At 42.6% G+C, this 17,121-nt stretch overlaps 1 protein-coding gene across 2 annotated transcripts in view; it reads right to left on the minus strand.

The window, feature by feature from the left end:
• Tulp4 (TUB like protein 4) overlaps positions 1-17,121 on the minus strand; it is a 180,847-nt gene that overhangs the window by 34,403 nt on the left and 129,323 nt on the right. For both annotated transcript variants that reach the window (XM_057756029.1, XM_057756036.1), the window contains exons 5-7: positions 12,662-12,842; positions 9,715-9,849; positions 2,410-2,576 (exon numbers count right to left, since the gene is read on the minus strand). In XM_057756029.1, the coding sequence (XP_057612012.1) occupies positions 2,410-2,576; positions 9,715-9,849; positions 12,662-12,842 (483 nt within the window). The remainder of the gene's footprint in view (positions 1-2,409; positions 2,577-9,714; positions 9,850-12,661; positions 12,843-17,121) is intronic.

Here is a 17,121-nt window from a genome sequence, read left to right on the forward strand (position 1 = left end):
ATATGGCTGCTCACTCTTTATCTTTGCTGTTGCAGCGACATCTCCAGCATCTAGAACACTTAACACAGAAAGAGATGGCTCCATAAACAGTGACTGACTGAAAAAATATTTACAGTATAACTTTCCTCATAATGATAACACTCAACCTTACGACCTCCAAACCCAGTTTTGCCTTTTGCCATGTATATATTCAACTGCTGTCCTGTAGGCTGACATACGTCCCTGAAATGGTTCTTTATGACATTTTATCTCCTTTGCATCTGCTGCTTGCTAACTGAAGTCCATATTCTACTCTCTAAGCATAGGGAGGTCTTTCTGTATTTACCCTCTCTCAGTATTCACTCCTTTGGCACTTAATCCAATTTCACTTCAGGACGAGAAATCTCTACTTGAATCTTAGTCCCACTTCCTAATTATCTCCACCCACACATCTGTCTGGACTTAGAGCTGACAGTTTGACTTGGTTTCTGGGTAAAGCACTGATAGGTAGACCCCGACCTTCAGAGGAACCTGCCCATCAGGGGTTCCTTGTCAGGATGAACGCTCTACATCTTTATAAACAGCCATGACAACTGTAGGGGGGTCATAGATTTCACAAACTTTACTGAATGAGGTAAGAGAGGGGAACCTGTTTCACGGAGGAATAATAGGTGGACGAATACGAGGGCCGTGAAGAAAGGCATGATAAAGTGGAATGCAAAGAATCGTGTTACAGTGGCTTTATCTACTAAAACCCACCCCAGATTCATTCTACTAGGGTTGTTCTGATGTAATGGATGGGTGATAGGAGGTTTGTAATTACTATGGATCCTCAAAATGATATCTGTCCTCATGGAAGTACGGAGCTGGAAAAATCCCCACGAAAAGCAAGTCCCACTAAGTATTCCTTTTACCATTGCCACCACAGCATCTGGAAGACAATTCTAACTCAAAATCTGGAGCATATATCTGTGATTATTATGTATCTTCTTTAACTATTTCCAAGGTTTTGGATTTTGTCTTCTTGTTTAGCTCTTACACAGTGGTACTTAAAAGCTTATGACAGCCACATAGTAACCTCTCAAAATATAAGCTATAACCATGGATTTAATAAGTGAGCAAACATTCTACTCTGCTCACAAACATGTAATAGCAACAGACATTTAAATCTTATAAATAAACAAAAAAGAAAGCTTGATTAAAAAATGAGCAAAAGACTTGAAAAGCTATCTATTTAAAGATGCACGAATCCCAGCGAGATACTCAGTGCAGTGCCCAGCAGCACACAAACAAACATAACGTATACCCAGTGTGACATAAGAACACAACTTCCAGATAATAACAAACACTAGTGAGGATATGGAGAAAGTGTGACTCTTAGAAAGGCAGGTGGGGCGGTATAAACACGCAGCTCAATGGAAAACAGTCGGTCATCAGAAAATTAAAAGTGAACTTCTGGGTATATATCCAAAGAACTTACAGAAAGCTCTCAGAGAGGTGTCTGTACAGCCGTGTTTACAGCAGGACACTCAACAGTCAGCATGTGAGCTGGTATATGACTTCATACCAGCACTTGGAAGGCAGAGGCAGAAGGTCTGAGTTCAAGAACAGCCTGGTCTACATATTGAGTTTTAGGTCAACCAAGGCTACAAAGAGAAACTCTGTCTCAAACAACACAAAAAAACTGCCAAACACAGAAGAAACTCAAAAGTCCATGGAGGTAGAAATGGGCAAACAAAGTGTATTATATTCAAATAATAAAATCTACTTAGCCATAAAAATGTAGGCAGATTCACCCTGTACACTGTAACACAGATGAACCCTGAAGGCATTATGCTGGAGGAGAAAAAAAAAAGACCCATTCCCTATGATTCTATTTGCATGAGGCGTAAGGAGCACAACTCACAGAAACAGGGGAAACTGTGCTGCTACAGCCTGGGGATGAGAAGATGAACTGCCAGAGTCCCTTTGGTGGACCAAAGGCTGCAGAACAAGCCATGGCTTTGCCTAACACTGTTCCCTTTCTGATGAGCCTTTCCCTCACTCTTTCAGCAACATCTATAAGCCTGCAGGCTAACAGAGCCCTCTGCGGTCCACCTTACAGCCTATCAATTCTATGGCTGCCTCTCATGTTTACAGGAGGTATACGCTAAGTCTCTATGTTTCTCTTGTCATCTCAGGGTTTCCTGCTAAGTGGCCAGAGCAGAAACACATCCCTCTATTTCTCTCTCATTTGATTTCAAAATGGAATCAAGCATTTTGGTTAAATGGTAAAAGACATTTTCTTCCCTATTTCCCTGGTTCATATGTCATGAATCAATTGAGGAAAAAAAGATAACAATAAAGTTTGCCAAAGGTAACAACAATAACTAACTCCTGATTATTTACCAAAGATGGACCGTAGCAACAGGTATTTTTAAGTGTCCTCACCTGCACAAGTGTGTCCAGTGTGAAGATGTGCTCCCCTCTAACATTGTAGAACTTGACCATGGCACTCTTCAGAAGAGGACCATTGGGCAGTTCGCTGAGCTGGGGCTGCTGCTCCATCCCAGCAACTGCCAGTAAGTCTCCTTGTGTACACCACTGGGCCACCACCTCTGAAAACATACAAAAGGGTTGGTTAGCATGAGGACACAGACGACTGTTTCTTCAGTAGCTGTAAACATAGAGATCCCAGACAAAGACAACAGTGGCTCTTCCTCTTTCTTTCATAAAGGAACATCTCTTATGAGATAATTCTCTACTAAAAGCAGGTATTTATTACCCGGCTAGGGTTTGCTGTGCCTCTGGATTGTAACTAATTCAGGGTGAATCAGATCTACTTGGTAGGCTAAGGCAAAAGAGTCACAGGTGTAAGGCTGGCCCGGGCTACACAGCAAGATCTAATTATTAAAGTATGTATAGACATATATACACAAAATATGTAAGATAAAAATAAATAAATACTGGCATATGAACTATCTACCTCCAGTATCATCATTACCATAATAAAATTGTGAATTTCTATAAGGAAAGACCCAAGGCTAAGGCATGTTCTATCAGGGCTTTGCTACTATGGCATCCTTCATGGCCACTGTCAACTAAAGAGTTTATTTATAAATTATCCAGTTACAAATGAATCAAGGCAAGCCCAAAATTTACTAATTAATGTCTGGGCACCACTGGGCCTGTCATATTCAGGCATAGTAATCACATGATGTAGGAGAGCTCTGGCTTTTATTAGACACTTAGAATACAGGAGAGCAGAGAAGAGAACAAAGGCCTTCCTGCTAAGTGCCAGACAGCATTAGTAGAGAAAATCTTCATACTGGAGAAGAGATGCTCACCTACAAATGGCTAGTAAACACTGTAGCTTATTCTAACAAGAGCAATTACTTACATCTTGCTGAAAAAAGAAATAAGTAAACAAACTAATTAATTAACACCTATTAATAGTAATAAGATTCTCGGCTCTTTCCCGTCTCTCAGTTCTTTAAAACCACCATCTAGATACCTCTCTAAAATCTAGATCCATTTTGTAGAGAGGCTGAACTAAACCATCGAAGGCGATCCACCATGACAACCACATAGTTCAGAACCCAGGGTTAGAATTCAGTGCCTAATCTATAACAGGTGACATGTGATCAAACCCCATGTGATTGATGAAAATGATTTTAATGGTAAAGTCAGTGCATTCTGCAGTCAGTGAAGTTCTTTAATTTCCTAGAGAAGCTAAGAGAGCATTCCTTGAGGCAAGTCAGCTCCTAGAGCTTTCTCATTGACTCAGCATAGTACAGAGCAGAAACAGGAAACAAGGCAAAGGTACACAGTTACAAACAGAACAGAAAAGGCTGTAAGCACCTGAAATCATACAACCATCAATAAACTGGACTTTTCATAAAAACTTAAACCAGAAAACAAAAAGAATTTTTAAAAATCAAGTAAATATACTGGTTAACAAGATTCTCAGTACAACAGAAAAGGGAAACTTAAAAGACACATGCATCTAGGGTGCTCTACACATCTGACGCCAGACTGTGTGATTACCACTGATAAATAAAGAAACTGCTTTGGGCCTATAGCAGAGCTATAGGGGAACAGAGCTGGGTGGGGAAAACTAAGCTGAATGCTGGGAGAAAGAAGGCAGAGTGAGAAAGAAGCCATGGAGCCTCCACCAGAGACAGACATACTGAAATTTTGCTGGTAGGCCACAACCTCATGGTGATGTACGGATTAACAGATATGGGTTAAATTAAGAGGTAAGAGTTAGCCAATAATAAACTAAAGCTAATGGGCCAATCAGTGTTTTAAATAATATAATTTCTGTGTGATTATTTTGGTTCTGGATGGCTGGGACAAACTAGTGGTCCCCTCCTTGCAACAGACCTTCTCTGGACAGCAGCATACATCACATAAAGAAACCAGAGAAAATCGTAGTAAAGTAGCAATGAGATTCTAGCCGTGATAGCTGGGACAGGGAAGAAATAGAGATGGCAGTACTTCCAAGACTCCTCATCTAACCCAACCTGCTTAGTGGGTGAATGAATAATCTACCCCCGTCCTTTTATTATTTTTCTTTTTGGACATAAAGTGGATGTAAAGAGGAGAAAACAAGCTGTTGCCTCTGCATCACTAGATGCACATGGCTTCAGACTGCTCAGAGCCAAGGCAAGCACAAACTGAGAACTTATGAGGTCTGTGTGCTAGAGGTCGGAATGAGGCGGTCTCTATGACCACAACCCAAGGATATCTTTCATACAGGTGTGGAGTCAGACTGAGAGCTGTCATCCACAAAGGTAAGGTCTTCTCTTCAAAAGCACACACTCTGTATGAACAGTCACTTCATGTACTAGCAAGGACAGACCTACAACACCAAGGGATGCAACACAAAGTGTTGGCTTCTATGAGATTTAGCAGGGTCAATTGTGCACCACTGATTCCCACAACACTCCATAGTGTACTCAGTTACCTCATAAAGTCCTGACAACTAAAAAGAAAAAAAAAAAACCCTGGAATTTTCTACTGTAACTAAGGCACTAAGATCTCTGCAGGGGCAGAGTTCCTGGGACTGAAATCTGAAACAGTCATCAACTGGTGGGAAATGAGAATAAAGTATTCTTCTGATTGCTAGCTGAAGAGAAAGATACAGAAGCCTGGGTGTGACTGGGACATAACATTTCTTATTCAAGATGTATTATTTATTTTCATTTTAAGTGCATTGGTGTTTTGCCTGCATGTTTGTTTGTGTGAGGGTGTCAGATCTTGGAGTTATAGACAGTTGTCAGCTGCTATGTGGGTGCTGGGAATGGAACCCGGGTCCTCTGGAAGTGAAGTCACTGCTCTTAGTCACTGAGTCATCTCTCCAGACCCTAAAAATCTTTTTTATTCTTCAAGACATGATTTGTCTGTGTAGCCCTGTTTCAGGATGTCCTGAAACTCTTTCTGTAGGCCAAGCTGTCCTCAAACTCACAGAGATACACCTACCTCGGCTTCCCGAGTGCTGGGATTAAAGGAGTACACTACCATGTTCAGCTTAAGATTTTTAAATATATATAAATTATGCTTGGATCACTTTGAAAAATAATCTCCAATGCTTCTTCCCAAGATCCTTCATTTTTTTTCTAAATCTTGAGGATACTGTTTACAACACCAGTAGAAGCAGCCAGTGCTACTTGCACGAGACCCCTTCTCCTTTTGCTGCAGCTCCTGGCATGCAGGGCCTGGCAGCTGCAAGTGTCCCCATGCCTCACCTGCTTTTCTCAATGACTTCCGGGGTCTGGGCATTTGGGCATCCTAAACATCTTACACAAAGAAAGACAGCAGATTTGTACTATTCATCTTGTCCTCGCTAGCTTTAACTGTCGACCTGAAAGTCATCCGAGCTGGAGTCTCACCTAAGGAACTAGCTTACGGGAATGTCTGTGGGTATTACCTTATCTATTACTTAAGTGGGAGGGTCCAGCCTACTGTGGGAGGTACCATTTCCTGGGCAGGTGGTCTTGGGTTTTTTTGGAAGCTGGTTGAGTGTAAGTCTGTCTGCCAGCCAGCGAACAGCATTCCCCTAGGTGTCCTGCTTCAAGTGCCTGCTTGAGTTCCTGTCCTGACTTTCTTCTGTGACGAACTGTGACACACAAATACAATTCAGGTAACTTAAGTTTGGTGGTGTATGCTTGGTATCTCATTGCTAGAGAGGTGGTAGAAATAGGTGACTCTCTAGGGAGCACTTGGCCAGTGAGCAGCCAATCTCAGAGAATGCAGGTAGTATTTCAGAGGATGACACCCCAGGTTATTCTCTGGCCTCCAGACATGGATATACGCATACACACATGCACCTCTCCTCCAGCTAACAGAGTAAGGACTGGAGCAAAGCACGTGCTCCATGGGGATGGAGGTAAGACATCCATATGGGTCAAAGCACAGGAGTCACAGCTTGCACTGAGTGACATCAACCATCTCAAAAACTGCTTGACTCTCAGAGAACTCAGTGAATTCATAAAGGGCAATTCTGGGTCTGGAGAAATGGCCCAGTCATTAAGAGCACTTGGTGTTGAGGGAGGGGCTATCTTCAAAATGAAAAAAACTATGCATGTGGAACAGTGGGGGTGGGGTTACGGGAAGGGGGATGGTAACTGGACACTACCCACAACAGGATACTACAATGGCACCCTTTGTCTTTTGCTCCCCGATACAAACAGGATGCCATGTGAAGGGTCTCTGAGATTTACCACCTAGAGATGTGCTGCCACTGCCTGTACCACACCTGCTCAAGGAAAAGAAAAATCACACCAAAAGCCCATCTCCTACTTTTCATGTGCAGAGTAGAAGACCGAGACAAATTACTCAGACAAGTTGGTCCCAAGTGGGACTCCCTAAGCACAGAGAAAACGGGCACCCACTTCTGAAGTCCCCAGAGTCTACAGCACAAAACCAGGGCAGGAGCTGCAGAAGGAGGCTATTCATGGAGGATAGATAAACGCTGATTGCCCAGTAGCCAGGCAGGGTATAGGTGGGACAACCAGTCACGAAGTAGAGGCGGGTCAATGAGAACAGGAGAATTCTGGAAGAAACTCCTGGTTGGCAGTGACCCCAGCCACAGAAGAAGCAACATGTGACTGCCCCACTAAATAAGGTACTGAGCCACGTGGTTAACACAGGTAAGAATAATGGGTTAATATAAGTTATAAGAGTTAATAAAAAGCCTGAGCTAATGGGCCAATCAGTTTATGATTAACGTAGACCTCTGTGTGATTTCTTTTGGACTTAATGATTGTGGGAACCGGGCAGGACAGAAAACTCAGTCAACAGTATGAAACTGTGAGATCTGAACGTCACATGAGCTAACAGTGCTGGTGATGAAGGGCATACGAGTCTCCTTTTCCCCCTGGACAAGTTCTCTGAGACACTATAGAAAGACCACAGAGATCAGAGACCTTCGGTCTTCATGAGACCCTGAGGGCACAAGACTTTTACCAAAGAATCTGGGTCACATCATCTTTAGTTTTGAACTGCAAATCTGAGCAGTCTCAGTATCTCTGTTCACCAATTTTTCTCATGGTGTTGTCATAAAGCCATGACTAGGCATCTCTGATCTCAGAGTGCTTGCTTCTTCCCACTATTTACCAATGCAGACTGTAAGATAATTGTGTTAGTTAGGTTTCTATTGCTCTGAAGAGACACCATGACCATGGCAATTCTTATAAAGGAAAACATTTAAGGGGTGAATTACATTTTCAGAGCTTTAGTCCATTATCATCATGGTGTATGTGACATGGTGGCATGCAGGCAGGCATGGTGCTTGAGAAGGAGCTGAGAGTCCAACATCTTGACCCACAGGCAACAGGAAGAGGTCTGAGACATTGGGCATGGCTTAAACATATGAGAGACCTCAAAATCCACCTCTACAGTGGCACACTTCCTTTAACAAGGTCACACCTACACAAACAAAGCCATACCTCTTAATAGAGCCACTCTCTATGAGCTTATGGAGGACAATTACATTCAAACTACCTCAAAAATTAAAATTTAAAAACAAGAACTATTTATAGTTACCACATGTAAGTCAGAATCTAAGCCATTTGGGTATCAGATCAGAAACAAATATTCTAACACCAAGGCAGGAAAATTTTTATACAGTAACTAGTGGATGATACGAGCTCAGGGAATCTAACTCTGCAATTGGAGAGATAGTACAGCATAGACGTTCACAGCCATCCCAGTTACACCACCATAAATAAATAACTCACACATTTCAAATTAGATTTAATTTCTCATAGGTAATGACTAAAGCAGTAAATTTATAGAAAACAATAAACTTAAAAACATAGTACATTTTAAAAAGACTAATTTCGGTCACCCATTGTTTTTCTATTACCATAATGCACACTTGGCAAGCAGAGGTGTTGATAGACATTCAAGAAGCTGATAGAGACACAGGTAGATAATACACAAATAAATAAAAAGATAAGAGCTTCCATAGCAAGGAGGTAAAAAAAAATGTTAAGAATAAATAGTAATGGAATTGCAATTACAACATTTTGAACTGTAACCAGGTATTTGATAGAGAACAAAATTCAGGATTCTACAGCTAGAGGCAGATTTCAAGAAATTGGCAAATGTTGTTAAAAGGTTTAAAAAAAGAATTTTTGAAGAAAAATAGAACTTTAGAGTAGGAGACACATGAAGGAATTTATAATGGCCAGTCCTATTTTTAACTCCATGGAAGACAGAACATTCAGAAAATAATTAACAGAGCAACACAAGAATTGAAGTTCGCCAGCAACAGAAAGAGACTACTTCACTCCTGAAGGGACTGTTTATGGTATGGACAGCTTCTGTCCTGGAGGAGCTGATAAGGAAGTAATTCCTTAAAAGTGCAGTTCTGAAACAGCAAAGTGAGATACCTAAGAACAAGTACAATTTGCTTAAAAATATTCTGCCATCTGAAAACAGACTATGTGTGTGGGCAGCACAGAGGAGTGCAGTGTACTGCTGCCAAGTGGGGTGCACACAACATGACTCTTATACCCCAGCTCCCAGAGAACCGAGACAAGGAGCAGCTGCTGCCACAGCAGTAACTCTTGACCACAGCCAATTTAGACAGCAACTAGTTACACAAAAGGGCCTAGCTTGTCTGTCTCCCTATTCAGATGATAGTAGGTCCCTCTAGTATCAAGGACCAGAACTAGCCCAGGATTAAAATTTAAAATTTTTTTCTACTTTGTCCAGTGAATCCTAAAGAGGCAAGATTTTTTTTTCCAAAAATCTAGCAAAGTCACTATGTTTTTAAGTAATCTTGAATTTCACAATCAGAACATTCCCAGTGACTCTGTTGAGAAAATATTTCTTCACAGGAAGGTACCAGCACTTATCATGACAGTCTAGAACCTCCATAGATCTTTCACAGTAACTCTACTGATAATGATCAATTCTTTAGTAAGCTTGCCAAAATTCTACGTGCTTCTGGGTAAAGGACAACTGTGTACAATCTGCTGCCACCTGAGTAAAGTGACAGATGTGACCATAACAACAGGCCATGCTGTTGTTCAAGAGGAGAAAAGAGAAGGTGAAGAGGAAGCCCGAGTGTGCAACTCAAGAAAGAAGCAGCTACAGATGCTCAGATAAGCAGGGAGCTTAGCAGAGTGCCCTTGTCAATAAACTTCACTAAAGACGTCATCGTACAGGAGAGAACTCTCTAGGCACCAGTCCAGAAGGCAGATGCTCATAGGTCCCACCTGTGGGGAAAGGTTTATTTTGTACCTTTCAGCCCTGAACGGATGACAGTGGGGGATAAGTCATCATAGTTGTTCATTAAGCTGATGTCTCCCGAGGTGAAGCTGACGGTGAGCAGAGGCTTGATGTTCTGCACAGGGATGGGGTATGCTGCAGGACCATCTGTAGAAACACAAGGCTGAGTGAAAGGTAGAGACTATGGGCACAAAACCTGATTCAGATGTCTAAAGCTACACTGCTGCACAGTGCCTGACTTGGTGACTTTGTGCTGTCATGACTAAGGCAACTTGTAAAAGAAAACATTAAATTTGGGGCTCATGGCTGCAGGGGGATAGAAGTCAGCAGGCAGGCAGGCATGGTGCTGGAATAGGAACTGACTGAGAGCTTGCATCCTTATGCATAAGGGAAGAGACAAAGAGAGCTAACTGGGAATGGAATGGCTTTGGGGGGCCTCAGATTCCATACTCAGTGACATATCTTCTCCAAGGCCATACCTCTTAATCCTTCCCAAACAATTCCATCAACTGGGGACCAAGTATTCAAACATATGAGTCTATGGGGCCATCCATTCTCACTCAAACCACTACAGTGCCCTAAAAGTTGTCTAATAATACAGATTCCAGCCTGGCTTGGGATGCTACCGAGTGAAACAGCACTGTAGCTCTCAGGAGTCACACAGTGGGGTACCATCATGGGCAGCTGGAATGAGGATAGGATGTAGGATGTGCAGGCCCAGAGGAACTGGGGTGATAGCCTGTGTGACTTTATTAACGTGTATGTTAAAGCATTATTTGTTTCTTCAGATATTAAGTGTACATTATTTAAAAGGTAAATATATAAAGAATGGTGGGAAGGGGGACAAAAAAATGTTTTCTTAACTGTGGTCCAATGCACAGAACAAAAGGCTTCACTGAATGTTACAGGCAATAAGCAGCCAAGGCAGCCAGTATGAGTTCCTTAAATTTTCAGAGAGGGCAGAACCAGATATGACTCATTAAGTACTTTACCATGTGGGGAGTACATGACCAGCATAAGGAAACTCTGCTTGGAAAGTTCTAGGGGTGCTCTTGTGTAAGAGGCCATTAACTGGTTCACTCATGTAACTTAAGAAAGTAAGCCAGGCTGCAGAGATGGCTCAGTGGTTCAGAGCACTTATTGCTCTTCCAGGGGACCTGCTTTTGATTCCTAGCACCTACATGGTGGTTCACAACCATTCTTGTAACTTCAGTACCAGGGATCTACTGCCCTCTTCTGGCTTCTTTAGGCACTGCACACATGTGGTGCACAGGTACAGATGCAGGCAAACATCCATACATATAAAATAAATGAATTCTTAAAACCTGGGGTTTTTTTGGGGGGGTGGGGATTGGTTTTTTTGAGACAGGGTTTTACTAGATAGCCCTGGCTGTCCTGGAACTCACTCTGTAGACGAGGCTGTCCTAGCTCACAGAGATCTGCCTGCCTCTGCTTTCTAAGTGCTGGGATTAAAGGTGTTTGCCACTATCACCTGGTTAAAAAAAAAAAATTTCAAGTGAAGGCCCCTTTGAAGAGCTGGATGGCCAGAACTCCTCAGAAGTTTCTGTAGGTGCCACAGTCAGTCATACTGAACTCATCTCCAGCAGCCAGGCAAGGTGGCCTACTGGATAGCCACCTGCTGGGTAACCGCATCTCCTCCCTTCCCTCTGAGTCACTGTGCCATTCTACCTCTGCACTCAAATACTGTACACCTAAAAGGCAAGTGTATGCTACCCCAAAAGCACCCCACTGCTTCTGAGAAGTGCAGCTCTGGTTAGAGAAGTACCAGGGGTAGCCTGCTGCCTCAGATCAACTTTAGTTTGCTTTCTAACGTTGGTCTGTGCACACTATTTCTTCTTCTAGTAAAATAAGGATCCCATTTACTAGACAGGATCTGTCTAAAGACAAGCTGCCTACATTTCATAGAAATTGACTTTATTACTCTTAGGCTACAGAAATATGAGCAACATTTTTACCAAGGCTGTGTCCCATCAGGAAAGTGATAATTACCTCCTGAGTAAATTTGTGGGTGCTTGAACACTCTCCCTCCTATGACCCAGTAATCCTGAAATCCTCCTGATCATTTCTTTTTAACATGGGAAAAATTCCTAGGAAGCCCCTCTGTCTCTGTGACTGGAGGAGGAGACAAGCCCTTCCCAGAATGGCATGTCTCATGACAGGAGGAAAGATGAGAAACTAGTCAATGCATAGCTTCAACTCCAGGGCATACAACAAAATCAATTGAGGACAGGAGCCTGTAGTTGTATGACACCCTTTTAAGTAAGGAGTTGTTCCTTTCCACCATTTGATAATACATTTTTCTTTTAATAAAAAGTGCAGAGATGGGATACTGGGTGAACAGCCAATGCTGACTCAGGCAGAGGACACAGGATAGGAAAGGCTTCCCTCAACTTTGGCTTCTTCCCTTTGGTCTCTAAAACATCTGAAAGGTAAATCACACTACCAGAGGCAGAGGAGGCGTGAGTCTGGAATTATCTCCACCTTGAGCTTACAGCGGGACAATAGGTCTCTGCGACTGAGAAAGGGGACAGAGCACAAACAAGGACATGGAGTACCAGTTCCAGTTGCTGGTCTCTGCAACAGCAGAACGAATCTTTCTTTTATACATCTGAAGCTAAGCTACTGGCTTTAAAACCGCTAGGGATTTGGCTATATCACCTATAAAATTATATTAATAGTACAGAAGTTTTCATCTGCAATGCTCTTTATTCCCACTAAGCAGCTGAGTCCCACAAAACCACAGGGACAGCAGGAGACATACGTCTCACGTTATGTCTAGGAGAACCCAAGCCTCTGGAGAGCCATCAGCCAGTGGTCTTGAGAAAAAGGGTAGCAGAGAAGATTCGCATCAAGGGGAGAGAGAGGGAGTGGTGACATTCTCCTCTAAGTGGTGTCACTCTGTCAAATGCAGTAATAACGAGGGAGAGGAGCTGGGTACCTTGGGGAGGAGAATAGTCATCTGAGTCTGTGTCACTTTCACTGCTGTCCTCCACCAGGAAGATGGGGTAATTCCACGACATGCTGAGGATGCCATCAGATTCATGCAAGAGGACATGGGCCAGCATTCTGCCGTGGCAGTCCATGACGATCACCTGTCCATCTGCTGTGCCAAACAACACCTACAAACAAACATCAGGGCCCTTAAACAAGCAGGCATAAATTTCAGTCTCGATTTATTTTAGAAAGACAAAATACATTCATATCTGAAAAGATAAACCAATTAAAACTGAGGACAACAGGACAATATCTTAAGTCTCTTCTGCTGCTGCGATAACACGTCCTACAGAAGCAACATCAAAAGGTCTGTTTTGTGTCTAAGTCCCATGGTAACAGTCCCCATAAAGAGGAAGTCACAGTGGCTGGAGCTTGAGGAGCAGCCCATTGTTTCCCCAGTCAGGGACAGAAAGCAGAGAAATGTCCACGCACATGCGTGGTCAGCTCACTTCCCCCATTTACACAGTCCAGGATTACAACCAAGAGCGGCACAAACCACAGAGAGTGCATCTTCCTACCTCAGTTAAAATACCCCTCAGCAGCATGCTCAGACGCTCATTTCCCAGGCAACGTTAACCCTCTCTTTATCAAGCTGACAACTACACTAAGCATCACAGCCGCTGTTAAGAGTCTTGGACCTCTTCGGCTGCAGTGTGAGACTAGCAGCATGATGACTACTATGCTGTTCAGACACTTCAAATACCAGAAAAACCTGCTTGACTGCTTTTGTTTCTTGTGTCTTCTGGCTAAAAGACAGCGGCTAAGAAAAGATATTCATTATTTTGAAAAATAAAGATGCAGCAGAAATTCATTATTAGAGTTCTAATTTAGAGAAAACGTTTATGTCTGACTGAAAAGAAAATACGTTTGGTCACGTAAGCACATGCTTACGTGATGCTCCTAAAATAACTTTTCAATTAAAAATTTTAGGTGACTTATAAAATAAAATAATGGGTTTCATTAACATATTCTCATACAAGTGTATTTTTCCTGAAAATGTTTTTAATTTCCATGTTTAGAATTTTTTACACGATAGTTATATTAGTGAGTTAATCATCAATGCAATGACACATGGATGATATTAACATGTTCACTGAATGCTTAATCCCGATGCTAAGAATAATGCCAAACATGTCATCACAGTGACAGAACTTCTGGTTCATGCTGAAATGAACCCCAGAGAAGCCTGACACCTCAGTACACTCAGGGTACTACTGAAGAGTTTTCTTTGATCCCCCATGGATGTAGGCAGGTACACATCAGAGCTAGAAAACTTGGGAAGATTCTGCAGGTATCAGCTCTGCACTGAGAGCAGCATGAGCCCCCCACCCCTCAGAGTAGCTCTAAGGCATGCTGGACATTAGTGTGTCACCAGCTAGCATGTGTGTGTCCCAGAAAGCATGATGAACACTACCACTGACTTTGTGATAGTCTCTAGAGATCTTGCATCTGACAGTATTATAAACTTCACATTTTTATGCTCAACATCCACTTCTCACTGTGACAAGCACACCAATCATCACCTGTATTTCACAGACACAAACAGCTTGGGAGAAATCATGCAACCTGATAAAATGGTCAAACCAGGGCTATCTGACTGCAAGGACTAGAATTCACACTCAGGGCCTGATTAGAGCCTTTTCATCCTGGCATCTTTCTGCTCTTGAGATTTAGATGGCATGCACCTCTATAGCCGACTCTGCAGCTATATCCTTGGCATCTCACAGACCCGGGTACACAGTGGGCTCTTGGTGAATATTTTTTTTTTTTTATGAAACGAATGAATTAAAGTCAAGAACATGGGCATTTTTTTTTTTTGAGACAGTTTCATTGTGCAGTCTTGGCTGTTCTAGAACTAGCTCTGTAGACCAAGCTAGCCTTGAACTCAGAGATCCACCTTCCTTTTCCTCCCAAGTGTTGGGATTAAAGGCATGTACCACCACCCAGCCAATTGAAGACATATGGGTAATTGATTAATTACAATGGAAGAAACATTTCCCTAGAGAAGCAATAAGCTTTTGGAATTTGTATGGGTGTTTTAGAATAAACCAATCACTCATTAAATATTCTATTCTGCTACTGTTTTTCAGACAGGGTTTATGCAGCTCAAGCTAGATTCAAACTTGTAAGCCTGTTTCCTCATCTTTCTGGAGTTTTAAAGCAGGCATGGACCACCGTGCCAAATTCCTTTAAACATTATCTGTAATGAAAAAGTTTCCCCAAGAACTGTATCAGTGCGTGTAGATTAAAGTTAAATACGGACAAAACTATTAGAAACGGAGAAATCTTGGTTGACGACAGAAAACTCAGTATCTGATGGCATGTCTGTAGGACATTCAAGCAACATGGATACAAAGATAGGAGGCAAGAACACAGCTCAGAATTGCTGAATTATACACTAAAACAAGCAGGTATTTAATGTACATAATGAACAGTTTGCAACAAAAGGCACAGAACATGTTGTCTTACACTTTCAACGGAGGTGCACACATTTCCAAAGGAAAAAGGCATGAAGGTCCAAGCAATGCTAACACTATGGATGGTGTCTGTGGAGCACATTTCTCTTTGCACCCCAATTCTCACGTGCCTTCATGCCAAGTGAAAGGACATTTGGACACATAAGACTTTATTGATGAAAACAACTCGCTAGCAAAAGACAGAAATTCTTCAAAAGTATGTCGATCCTGAAGAAACCCAAGCACCTGCCTGTGGGTTCTCCTATGACCTTGGAATGTTCACTGTCTTTGCCACGTGACTATATGTCTAGCCCCCTTCTGAGAACATGGACGGCAACAGACTCATTGTTTACATATCTGCCAAATCCTTATGATAATAGCAATTTGTGATGAGGCCTACGGGGGGGGGGGTTAGGTCTAGATAAAGTCCCAAGAATGGGGACTTTATGGTAGGATTGGTACCCTTCTGGGAGGAAAAGATACAAGTTGTATTTTCTCCCTCTCTACTTTCAAGCATCAAAGAGGCGATGTGAGCACCTGGGGTCAGTCATCTTCAAGCTGAAAGGAATCCTCACTAGTAATCAAACCGACTGACGCCTTTACCTTGACCTTCTCAGCCTCCTGGAATATGAGAAACTGATGTCTGTTTTCACCAACCACCAACCCGTTCACAGTACTTTGTTGTGGGAGCCTGAGCTGAAGTCTGAAGGATGGGAGCTTTGTGTATCAGCATGCGTCTCCCCATGACCTGTTGTTGTGCACGGAGCTCAGCGGAGTCTGCAAAGGGCAGGGCACGCCTCTGCATTTAGTGACACTAAGTTTCTGTTCTAGAGAGTGAACAGAGAGCCAGCTGGGAGAACAGACATACAAGTCTTTAAGATAAAGGACTGGCAATTTAATGAGTGCCTGCTATTCAAGAGCCACACCAAAGCAAAAGAGAACAGAAGAGCAGCTCTAAGAGCCCTCTGTGAATTCATTCCAACTACGGCTCCTGCAGGAAGACACTCCACTGAGATGGGCTGAAGGGGAAAGAAATCCTCTCAGTCTAGCTTAGAAAGCAACTCTTCTGGAACAAGTATGTCACAGATAAAAGAAGAACACTAATACAGCATGAAGTCAGATTTGACAAACAAAAATCTCCATTACAAGTTCTTTTCACACCTTAACACTTGTAATGAGAAAAAGTTCATGTGAGGAAAGGTCTTCAGGAGGACACGACAGTGTAATAATCAACACCGGTGCGGGCAGACATCAGTCTCTGGCCACAGTCCTAACCAGAGAAGGAGTACAGCTGAGGCAAACTGGTGCTAGCCCCTTCCAATCTCCTCCTCATCCTGCTGTTCAAGGTTAGTCCTAACTCTTTTCTCTACAATCACACCAACAGCGCCTCAACTATAGCCAATCCCTTCCTAAGTCTCTCCTAGGCCCTGGAATCACGTATCCAACTGCCCGCCTGCTATATTCCCCCAGAAGTATCAAAAGCCCTTCCACGTCAGCATGTCCAGGGAGAAATGCATGTTCTTGTTTTCACCTAGAGCAAACACACAGACCTTCTTCCTGCCAGGAGAGACTGTGGCTTTGTTTAGGCTCCAGTGCCCAGCATCTGTCTAGTACCCAACAGGAGCTCATTGCCTCATACAGGCCTTAGGGGGCTCTCCACACAGAAGTGATCTTACACTAACCACAGCTGCGTTCTGGTTTTGGGTCAGTCTCTATCATACCTCTCAAAGGCATGTCTGTATCCTGAGATGTCAAATAGTTCTGTGAAGAATTATCAGTGACTATTATAAATAGATTTCTGTAAAAAAAAAAATCACTGGCTTTTGGCCAAGTTTTTCTACCAAGCAAATTTTTACTTTTTTTTTCTTTAGATTAAAACCCAATATTTACATCCTCCCCTAAGACTGTCCTCCCATTTTCTTCCTACTATTTCTTCTGGTGGCTCCTA

The sequence above is a fragment of the Chionomys nivalis genome, chromosome 2 (assembly GCF_950005125.1).
Source record: "Chionomys nivalis chromosome 2, mChiNiv1.1, whole genome shotgun sequence".
Lineage (NCBI taxonomy): Eukaryota > Metazoa > Chordata > Mammalia > Rodentia > Cricetidae > Chionomys > Chionomys nivalis.